The 11,092-nt window shown below is 62.1% G+C and overlaps 1 protein-coding gene across 1 annotated transcript in view; it reads left to right on the plus strand.

Moving 5' to 3' along the window:
* The window catches only part of LIG1 (DNA ligase 1), a 23,891-nt gene that overhangs the window by 4,471 nt on the left and 8,328 nt on the right, over positions 1–11,092 (plus strand). The window contains 19 exon segments of the mRNA XM_025048849.1: positions 8–87; positions 146–183; positions 243–287; positions 679–762; positions 1,692–1,781; positions 2,498–2,605; positions 3,286–3,381; positions 3,576–3,651; positions 5,787–5,867; positions 6,137–6,193; positions 6,274–6,446; positions 6,727–6,893; positions 7,299–7,375; positions 8,110–8,201; positions 8,379–8,478; positions 9,333–9,418; positions 10,036–10,151; positions 11,074–11,089; position 11,092. The exon segment at position 11,092 is cut by the window's right edge and continues 67 nt beyond it. Of these exon segments, the coding sequence (XP_024904617.1) occupies positions 8–87; positions 146–183; positions 243–287; positions 679–762; positions 1,692–1,781; positions 2,498–2,605; positions 3,286–3,381; positions 3,576–3,651; positions 5,787–5,867; positions 6,137–6,193; positions 6,274–6,446; positions 6,727–6,893; positions 7,299–7,375; positions 8,110–8,201; positions 8,379–8,478; positions 9,333–9,418; positions 10,036–10,151; positions 11,074–11,089; position 11,092 (1,583 nt within the window).

Here is an 11,092-nt window from a genome sequence, read left to right on the forward strand (position 1 = left end):
CTTCCAGAAGCGTGGTGGCCTCGCCCCGGGAGCGCAGCCCGGCTCCGGCCCGCGCCTCCCCGCCCGGCATCCCGAAGCGGCGCACAGGTGAGGGCGCCGGCCGTCCCCGGGGCCTGTTGATTTTCTGCCGCTCTGTGCTTCTGAGGCCCTGGGAGACCTGTCCGGGACATGGGGAGCTGGCGGGTGCCTGGGGGGGCCAGCAGGGCTCGGGTGTTGCCGGAGTCAGCCTGGCCGTAGTTAAGCCACTGCTGACATTTGGGATCATGAACTCCCGAAGCGGCGCACAGGTGAGGGCGCCGGCCGTCCCCGGGGCCTGTTGATTTTCTGCCGCTCTGTGCTTCTGAGGCCCTGGGAGACCTGTCCGGGACATGGGGAGCTGGCGGGTGCCTGGGGGGGCCAGCAGGGCTCGGGTGTTGCCGGAGTCAGCCTGGCCGTAGTTAAGCCACTGCTGACATTTGGGATCATGAACATTCTGCAGTTGGGGTCAACAAGGCACGGTTTGAGTAGTCCGCTCACGTCACACAGCCCGGAGGCAGCTGACTTGAAGGACGAGTGCTGGGCGGTGGCTGAGGACAGGTGGAGAATGGAGAGGGCCCAGAACCTTCTCGGGAACCCCATCATCGATGGGGTGGGGCAGGCGGCAGCGAGCCAGCCACACCGAGCCCTTTGCCTTCCCAGCTCGGAAGCAGCTTCCTAAACGGACACGTGGCGGGGAGCAGAGCGAGGACGAGGACAGAGAAGCCAAGAGGAAGAAGGAGGGAGGTGAGACACCTGGAGAAGAGAGAGAGTGTGTGTGTGTGTGTGCGTGTGCACACGTGTATGTGCGTGTCTGTGTTGTGTGTGCACGTGTCTGTACGTGTGTGTGCATGTGTGCGCGTCTTGTGTGTGTCTGCGCGCACACGTGTGCACGTGTCTTGTGCGTGCACATGTGTGTTGTGTGCGTGCACGGGTGTTTGTGTGTGCACGTGTTTGTGTGTTGTGCATGCACGTGTGTGCGTTGTACGTGCACGTGCATCTATGTATGCACGTGTCTTGTGCATGCCCTGCATGTGTGCGCGTCATACGTGCATGTGCGTGTGTGCGTCCGTGTTCATGTGGCGGGCAGTCCAGAAGGGCGGGGCCTGTCCGAGAGCGCCGTGTCGTCACCCCACTGGTCCAGTGTCCATGGGCCGCTCTCGCCTGCAGGATGGCCCTGCAGCCGCCGGGCTCCCTATTCGGGGAGCGTCTTGGAACAGTCATTTGGCTCGTTCAGTGTTCAATGAAACGCAGCTTCTCACTTTCATCTTTAGTTTATGGAAAATACGTTTCTCTAAATGACTTCTTTGTCCTCGTAAATTTGGCCAGAAAGCAGAGGTTCGTGGACTGTCACGGCATCCTTGGTGTCTTCGTCATTTTTTCAGGGCGCCCCTAGGCCAGTCCGGTGCCAGTTCCATTTATTACGTAGTTATATCCAGACAACTGTTTGTGTTCCAGCAACTTGGGCACTTGAAGAAAACAATACACATGTGTCGAAAGGAAAAAACGACATTTTAGGTTTTTTATTCTTTAATAATCACGATTACTTACTGATAGACTATCTCTTGGGTGCCGCACCGTCTCTCAGACTTTGGAACCACATTACAAACTGCCACCCTCACCTTCCGTCTCCTGTCCCACACTGACTTTGGTGTAATACCTGGTTTTTACCACAGCCAGCAATGGAAACCCAGCTTCGCAGAAATACAGCGTCAGGAAGAAGAAGGAATGCGACCTGATACTGAAAACTGAAATACCCCGAGCTAGTTAGTAATTCACAGCATGTGCAGCGGATGTCACCAGCTCCCCTCGAAAATGTCAACTGTCTCGCTGTGTCCCTGTGGGTTCCCCGCATCTCGGCGACACGGGGAAACATGCCGTAAAGGCCTGACCCACTGAGGCCTGAGATGTGACAGTCGCAGCCTTTGCCACTGTCAGTCCGTTTGTTTAATAAAAGGTCCTTATTCAGTTCACTTTTCCCAGGGAAGACTTGAGTTTGGTCGAGATTTCGTTTCCTGGTAGCAATTTTTAGTCAGTAACAAATTTCATTGTAAATTGTGTAGTTTCAGCTATTGTCGGTGTCGGGGGGAACGGGGGTGGGTGGCCTCTTTCTACTAAGGCACATTTTTTCCAAGTTCATTCCGTTTTTATTGGTAACCTGGAGGTGTGTATGACTTTCTCCAGTCAGTTTTAAATTTTTTAATTATAATCTATAACAGGTTATCATAAAAGTTATCAAACTCTTATTTTGCAATGAATAATTCTAAAATAATAGTTGACGAGAAAGGACTGGCCTCGATCAGCAGCACAGGCGAACACTGGGGTCGGGTCCCCCGGGGCCAGAGGCCGACCACGTCTTATCACTTCGTAGACACACTTGACCGGCTCAAGAAAGAACAAAAGGGGCAGAATGTCTCAGGAGCTGAAATTCCTCGGGCGTCGAAGTGACTTTCTGCTGTCTGACTTTTCTGTCTGTCATCAGAAGCAGAGACCCCAACAGAAAGTCCCCCAGAATCGGAAGGGGCCGAAGAGAAGGAGGCAGAAGAGGAGGACCTGCCCACGGTGCCCCCCGAGCTCCCCGAGGCCTGCGGTGAGTTCGATCCTCCTCCCCCCGCAGCCCCGGCTCGCTGACTCTGGTCTTTCGGGACAGGTGTCTTTGGCGGACAGTTCACGTGAATGAGACGTGGATTCCCAAATGTGCTGTTTCGGTGCGAATTCTGGGGGAATCCTAGATTTTACACTGTTGCTTCTGTCACTATTTTTCCTCCTTGCACGTGGAGAAAGAACCAGTCCTCGTGCAACAGAGCATTCCGAGCTCGTAGCTACTAAGTGTCATTACTTGAGCAATAATTTTTGGAGTTAGGTAACTGGGAATCTTAGGCCATTTTAGGGGATTTTAGAGGCTAATGTTACCCCGCAGGTCGCAGATCAAGCCCCGCCGTCCGGTGCGCGTGGGGCTGCTGTGTCAGAAGCAATGCCGGGGGGACATTTTTGGGGTGCGGCTCAGACCTGCCTTTCTGCAGATTTCTCTGTGTCGCTCTCCATAGGTCTCCGGGGTCAGGCCGCGTGCTGGAATTCCGTGGGTTAGTACTGGCGGAAAAGCCTCAGGCTCGAGGCTCAGTACATCCGCTAGAGAAAGGCAAAGGGCAAGATGGGTCAGGTTTTCCATCTGCAGGGTCAGAACGACCTTGGGGTTAAAAAAGAAAGACTCGCGGTGGGAAAGTCTGCATCGTCACCGTCTGACCTCTCGCCTGACCTCTCGCTCGTCAGAAGCAGAGCCCGGGGCGGCCGTGGGCCAGGGGCTGCGGGAGGAGGACCGGGCGAAGCCTCCCGCCAGGGGTCCCAAGACGCTCAGCAGTTTCTTCGGTGCGTTTCTCCTGGTCACCTCCCGGGGCGGTGCAGGGGGCGGGCAGGTGGCACTTTCTTAAGACAGCCGCAGATCCCTGTGGCCTGCTCTCGAGTTAGGTCCAACCCATCCCTCCTGGCTGGGCAACCCCTCCGGGGCGACGGGGCGGCTACCAGGAGGGGAGGGACCCACAATTTCCTGGCTTCCTTCCCAGCTCCCCGGAAGCCGGCAGTCAAAACAGAAGTGAAAGAAGAGGGGTCTGGCACCCCAAGGAAGGAGGCGCCCGAGGGGTGAGTCAGTGCGCCGCTTAGAGGGGACAGTGGGCCGGAAGGGATCGCGCCGTGAGCCAGCGTTGCCTCGATCGGATCCGAGGCCTCCGCAAAGGAGACAGAACCACAGAGCCCTTTCGACCCTAATTATTCCAGCACAAGTGTTTGAGGGATTCGTAGTGCCGGTCTTGGACCCAGCTGAGGTCGAACGGTGCCATTTCGGGGTGCGGCTGTGCCGTGGCGACAGTCGCCTCCTTTCTCGAACACCTGCGTGCCGGCGGCGGCGCCCGAGGATTCTGTTAGGCCGTGTCGCTTCATCCCCGCAGGGGTCCTGTGGGGGATGGTGGCAGTGGGGCCAGGCCCGGGCCCCGGGTCCCCCTGATTCCGAAGCCTGGGCTCCATCCCACCGCCGCATCTAGCCTCCCGGGTGTGCGTCTGTGCCCTTGTGTTTATGAGTGAGTTTCTCTAACAGAATCAGCGTCCTACACGTAAAGTTTTCCGTCCTGTTTATTCCGTGGGATACTGTGGCTTTTTTAATGCGATTCCCAGCCTAATCGTTCGTCCGTCTCTGATGGCTGCCCGCAGGAGACAAACCCTCGGGACCTTGCCTCTCTCACCTTTGTGTGGGGATGTGTCGATGGCAGAGCACAGCTTCTGCTCCGCGGGTGGCCGCGCCAGGCCGGCGGAGCGCCACCTGTGCTGACGCGGTCCCCATTTCGCGATGGGACACGCGGGCACGAGGCAGAACGCCGTCGTGAGAATCCCAGCTCCACCTTCGCCGCTGCGTCGCCTCGGGGGAGCGGCAGCCTTTCTGGGGCAGCCCCTCCCAGAGCTGGCCTCCTGGCCACGGCCGACCTCAGCAGGTTGCAGCTGCTGCCGTTACTGTGTGAGTGCAGTGCCCACTGAGGCCCCGGACGGGGGCCAGGCGGTCTGGCTGTAGAACTTTCTACCCGCTATGGAGTCTGTGCCGCTGGCTGGGAACAGCCCGCACCTGCTCCGCCCAGCTCAGCACCCACACCCCGCCTGGCACCGGAATCACTCTGGAGAGCTGAGGAGATCCTGAGTCTTCTCTGGCCCCTTCCGCGCCCCCGTTTTGGTACAGATACAGGCCTGAGGCTGGGAAGTCAGGGTTGTTTTAAAAATGTTCTCCGCAAAATGCCCGGAGATGTGGGAGCCTCACCTGAGCATCTTGCTTGACCCTGTGACGGCACATCGTGGGAGGGCTCGGTGGCTCCACCGTACGATGGAGACACGGGTTTGGAGAAGCCGCGTCCTCAGGACGACGCAGCTGGCGGTGATGGAGCAGGCGTGACCCCCGCGGGTCTGACTGCACCCAGGGCAGCGCGAGGCCCATCTGGTGGCGTTTGCGACGCAGAGGTGCCGGGCGCAGTCTGGGGGCCCCGCCAGTCAGCCACTCTGCGCCCAGGATCCTCGCCCGGGAAACTGGGAGGAGTCCGCGTCTGCGGGCTGACACCAGCAGATGTGCGCGCAGTGCAGCCCCCGGCAGGTGTCCTGCCAGCCCTACCCCGTGCGTGTGTGGGGGACAGCGTGGCTGAGAAGCCCGGAGGGGTCCCCGGCCTCTTGGAGCAGACTCAGAAACAGTCAGCTCATGTCGTCCGCTGTAACCCCGCCGGCCCTGGTTCTGTTCCTCAGACGGGGTGGGCGAGTCTGTGCCTCAGGTCTCAGGGCCTTTGCACTTGCTGTCCCGCCGCCCAGAGTGCTCTTCTCCCTGACACCCACGTGTCCACCCTCAGGCCTTCCCCAGCCGCCTCTCTCCCCGACCTGGTTTTGGTTTCAGAAGCATTTCTTAATATCTAGCATTACTTACATGTGTGTCTGTGTGTGTGTCTGTGTGTGTCTGTGTGTCTGTGTGTGTCTGTGCGTCTGTGTGCATCTGTGTGTCTGTGTGTACATGTGTGTCTGTGTGTGTCTGTGTCTGTGTCTGTTGTCTGTGTGTGCGCGTGCGCGCATGTGTGTGTTTTCTTCCCCCGCCCCCCACAAGACCCTCCCACTGGAACGTGAGCTCCAGGTCGGCGGACTTCGCTCTCACGTCTGGGCCTGGAGCAGCCTGGCCTGGAGGGGCTCAGCCGGTGCTGGAGGACTGGCTTCTCCATGACCAGGCACCTGCCCACCCTCTGTCCCCTTTGCCTCCACAGCCCGCCGGAGCCATCCGGCTACAATCCTGCCCAGAACAGCTACCATCCCGTTGAAGACGCCTGCTGGAAGCAGGGCCAAAAGTGAGCCTCCCCCCCCCAACGCTGTCTCTCCAGTCCCTGTCGCTGTGGGGTGCCTCTCACCGAGGCCTCCGTTGGAGGAAACTGTCAAATCTGTCCCATCGTGTTTCGGGGACACAGCAGCATTAAAGGGGACAGAGGGAAAACTTTGGGGAGGGAGAGGGGTTCCCTGTGGCATACGTTTACGTTTGGGAGTTCGCAAGGCTGTCTCCAGGAGGCGTGGGGAGGCAGCGGGTGGAGGGACAGTGTGTGTGTCCCCTTTCCTTCCTCAGAGTCCCTTATCTGGCAGTGGCCCGGACGTTCGAGAAGATCGAGGAGGTTTCTGCTCGGTAACTGGCCGGGCTGGCCGGGCTGGGGGCAGGTGCCCGTGTGCCTCTGCCCCTCGCCTGGCACTCGCTCCCCTCCTCAGGCTCCGCATGGTGGAGACGCTGAGCAACCTGCTGCGCTCCGTGGTGGCCCTGTCGCCGTCTGACCTCCTCCCCATCCTCTACCTCAGCCTCAACCACCTGGGGCCGCCCCAGCAGGGCCTGGAGCTTGGCATTGGGGACGGTGTCCTTCTCAAGGCAGTGGCCCAGGCCACAGGTGGGGGGCTGAGGCGGCAGTGCCGACGGGAGTGGAGCGTGGAGAAAGGGGGGAGGTCGGGGGGATCTGAGAGGGACCCCGAAGAGAGAGAGGCCAACGAGGTGGGAGGGCCTGGCGGGGCAGGTGGCAGGGGCGGTGGCCGTGGCTTTGTGCGGGCACCAGGCCTGTGTTGCAGCCAGGCGGGCCGAGGGGACGGAGAGGAGGAGCTGGGGCCGGGACTGAAGTCGGGGGAAGACGGGGCACACTCCTCAGCCTCACCACCCGGCTCTTCGCACCCCAGGTCGGCAGCTCGAGTCTGTCCGGGCTGAGGCAGCTGAGAAGGGTGACGTGGGCCTGGTGGCTGAGAACAGCCGCAGCACCCAGAGGCTCATGCTGCCCCCGCCCACCCTCACCGCCTCTGGGGTCTTCGCCAAATTCCGGGACATCGCCCGGCTCACTGGCAGCGCGGTGAGTGGGGCAGGGCGGGGCGGCCCAGCACCCAGACCCTCTGCGCCTCACCTCGGGGACCCAAAGCCATGTGTGTGGCGAGAGGACGTCCACTCAGACTGGTTGGGGCCGGATCACTTCAGCTCCGCTGCGGGGTGCGGGGCTGCCCTCCCTGCTTCCCGCTCTCAGGACTGAGGGGCCCTCCTCTCGGGATCTGGCACCTGATCTAGTGTCCGTCATGTGACAGGACTCAAGTCATTTGCTGCATAAAGCAAGGGGCGGAGGCAGGCAGGAGAGCTGGTTCTTCCTACTGTGTGTGGGGCTGGTGTTCCGAGGGTGTCAACTCCCCAGGTGGCTGGGATGGCAGGGAGGAGGTGTCCCCTCCCTTTGCCCCCAGGCCCTGACCGCTGTCCCCCACCTTTTCAGTCCACAGCCAAGAAGATAGAGATCATCAAAGGCCTGTTTGTTGCCTGCCGCCATTCGGAAGCCCGGTTCATCGCCAGGTGAGTGTGCGGCCGTGAGGTGCAGAGGGGTGCGAGCAGGGAGGGCTGGGAGCGGGGCCCCTGCTGGCATCCCGAGCCCCTTGGGGAGCAGCGTGAGCGAAGCACCCGGCCCCGAGGGGATGTCCCTTCTCGGGCCAGCTGCCAGGGAGGGTCCTGGGCCGGTGCGTGGAGGACGCCGTCATGGCTGCCTGGGCCTGCGCCAGGCAGCACAGCACAGGAGCAGGCGGTGGCCATGACAGCGGAGACGAGCCACTGCCATCCCGGAGCACCTGGGAGCTCTGCCCGGCCGCACGCCTCGCCCCTCAGTTCCTCTCCATGGCTCCGCGAGGCGGGCCCTGGTGTGCTCACCGTGGCCCACGGGAGGGGAGCCAGAGGCATGGGGACATTAGGCCTGACGCTCGAGGTCCCTGGCTCAGAGCAAGGCCCCTGCTGGGGACAGGTCCTTGACCTTCGCACTGGCGGGCACCAATGGGGCAGGCTGAGCTCCGGTTCCAGGCCAGCCGCCCCCGGGAAATGCCGGTGGTCGTGACTTGCTGGCTAGCCTCAGCTTCCCCACCTGTTATGTGGGGCCGTGCGATGTCTCAGGTCCCTTCCGGCTCCGAAGGTGGCTCTGGTTTTGAGGAGGGAGTCTACCAGGGGTCGAGCTGGGGGAGACCAGAGGAGGCAGAGCCGGGAGTAGAGGGCAGGGCCGGACAGGCGTGCGGCAGCCCGCTGCCCTCGTCTCTCTCCCCCAGAGCCCTGAGCGGACGGCTGCGCCTCGGGCTGGCAGAGCAGTCGGTGCTGGCCGCCCTCGCCCAGGCCGTGAGCCTCACGCCCCCCGGGCAAGGTGAGCCCCTGTGTCCCATCCTGGTGCCCTTCCCCCCATCCCCCGGGCGCCTCCCCAAGGGCACTGCCCCCACTGCCGAGGTCACACCCCGCGCCGTGCACCGCATCGCCCGCTGCATCCTGGGGTGGCTGAGGGGTCAGGCTGTCCCAGAGCCGCCTCAGGTGGGTCTTGTCTTAGGCTTCCCTCCAGCCGTGGTGGATGCCGGGAAGGGCAGGACAGCAGAGGCCAGGAAGACGTGGCTGGAGGAGCAAGGCATGATCCTGAAGCAAACGTTCTGGTGAGATCCGGGGTCGGGCGGGGGTCAGAGGGGCCGGTGGCCGGCAGGCAGTGACCACCCCGGGGCCGTGACAGCACAGGGTGCTGATCTAGATAAGGTCGGTCCTGGGCACGAGGATGGTGACGAAGGTCGGGAAGGCGGTGCCCAGTGAAGGGTCAGTGACAGGGACGGACAGAGGCAAAGCGATGTGGGCGGCAGGCGAAAGCAGACGGGGCTGCCCGTGCGGAGAGGCCACAGCAGACGCGCAGAGGGCCTGGTGGCTGACGCACGGAGCGGGGTCAGGACGTCCCTGGGGCGATGCTGAGGGCTCCAGGAGAGCCACGTGGAGGGGGCTGGCCACAGCGGACGGTGACCGCCCAGAGAGTGCCAGCGGCAGCAGGGCCATGCCGTGCCACGTGCGCCCCAGGCAGCTGCTCTGGGCCGGGGCCGCAGGGCGCTGGGCACAGGCGGGGAAGGGCCTGTGCACGGGGCTCTACGGACTCGCTCCCAGGCCCACCCCAGACAGGTGAAGCGGCACCCGCGGAGGTGGCCCAGCCTCGAAGGAACGCGCGTCGCCGTCGTAGCCAACACATCCTGAGTGGTTCTGCCGTGGGGCCCAGTCAGAGACCCTGGTCTCAAGATGACTGATGGGGGTGGTGGCGGCCAGGCTGTGGGAGACAGTGATGAATAGTGGTGCTGAGGGAGTGACAGACAGCAGAGACGGCGACGGGTCAGGGAGAGGAGGGAGGGGATCCGGGACAAGGTGACAGGCAGACACAAGCAGATCTCGCAGCCAGAGATGAGAGTGCCCGGGCTGCCCGAGTTCTGGGAAGAACGACACACCTTGTCCTCCCTCCCCCGCCCCCCATCCCCAGCGAGGTGCCTGACCTGGACCGCGTTGTCCCCGTGCTGCTGGAGCACGGCCTGGAGCGGCTCCCGGAGCACTGCAGGCTGAGTCCAGGTATGAGCCCCCGGGCCCCGCGAGGTCCGACCACAGCCTCACCCTGTGCACGGCCGGCTTGGGTCGTGGGAGCTGGGGCCGGGCCTGCCTCCCTCCTGGCCTGGGCTTCTGCCCTCCAGGTGGCTGTGCGGGTCCCCACTCCTGGGGCACCCATGGGCGCCTCTGTCCCCCAGGGTGGGATCCTATTCCCCGGTGCTCGGACCCACTCCAGTTCTCCTTGGAGTCCCCCACCCCTTAGTTGGGGTACAGATGAAGCTGCTGTAGCAGATGCCCCAAAAGGCAGTGGGGCAGGCCAGACAATCTCTTTCTTAACACGCAAGAGTCCCGAGGAGGGCAGGTGGCCAGGGAGGGTGCTCGGCTCTGCTCCAGGGATCACCCAGGGACCTGGGTTCCTTCTGCCTTGTCCCCTCGTCTTCCCAAGATTGTCACCCTAACGTGCATAACAGTTCATACCTCTTTTCTACGCCCTGAGTCGAGGCAAAGGGGACGACCAGACTCCTTGTGAGACTGTCACGCAGACCTTGCACATGGCAGTCCTGCGTGCAGATAGAAGTCTCTACGATGAGCAGTCCCTCTGCCGCCGTCCTTCCTAATGCACCCTCTCCCCCCCATCCCAGGGGTCCCCCTGAAGCCAATGTTGGCCCACCCGACCCGGGGCGTCGGCGAGGTCCTGAAGCGCTTTGAGGAGGCGGCTTTCACCTGCGAGTACAAATATGATGGGCAGAGGGCACAGGTGAGGGGGGCGCAGGTCACGGGGTGCAGGTCAGAGGGGTAGAGGGAGGTGCCAGGGAGCGGGGCGGGGGCGGTCACCCCGGCTCAGAGCAGCACGTCTCCTGGGGCCCAGTCCCCAGCCCTGTGCAATGGGCATGAAAATAACCATGTCGCCGGCTCGTCCGAAAGTGGATTTTATTTGACAAAATCAAAGCCCTGACTCGGCCGTAGGAGCAACTGGTGCTGGCCGCGTGCTGTCCCGCGCGGGCCTCGTCATCGTGGCGGCACCGCGTGTCCTGGGCGGTCACGGAAGCCTGTCCGGGGGTCCGCATCCGTGTCCCTCTCCCGGGGGTGCGTGAGCAGGCGTGGATGGCGCCGTCCTATGGGGCCGCTGATGCTTGGCCTCGTGGGTGGATCCTCAGAACATGCTGCGAGAAAAACACGGAATGGTTTACCGCAGTGACAGCGGCTGGAACGTGCGTGCGCGTGTTCTCATGTCTCACAGAAACGCAGCCGTTTCTCCAGATGACGCACACGCCCGGTGGCATCGACGTAGCTCTGTTTAGGGCCCGCGACCGGACTGAATTAAAATAACAGTAAAAGGGAGGAAGCTATTAGCAGCCTGACACCATCCACATGGCTCGGCACATCCATACTCAGCACGATGGGAGGAGGGGTTGGGGGCGAGGAAAAGACGGCGGGGCTTTCACAGACGGGTGGGAGGTGCTGTTTGAATGGAGACGGTTTGCTCAGGTCCTCCTTCAGAGCTTCTGGAACCTTCTACCAGAGAAAATGGCATCATAAGAGAAAGGAAACGGTTCGCTCAGTTCCTCCTTCAGAGCTTCTGGAACCTTCTACCAGAAAAAATGGCATCATAAGAGAAAGGAGGGGCCCCTGGGGTGGACCAGGCTCTGATCTCCTCTCCCCACCCCCCTCTGTCACAGATCCACCTCCTGGAAGGCG

Source organism: Pteropus alecto, unplaced genomic scaffold (genome assembly GCF_000325575.1).
Source record: "Pteropus alecto unplaced genomic scaffold, ASM32557v1 scaffold41, whole genome shotgun sequence".
NCBI lineage: Eukaryota > Metazoa > Chordata > Mammalia > Chiroptera > Pteropodidae > Pteropus > Pteropus alecto.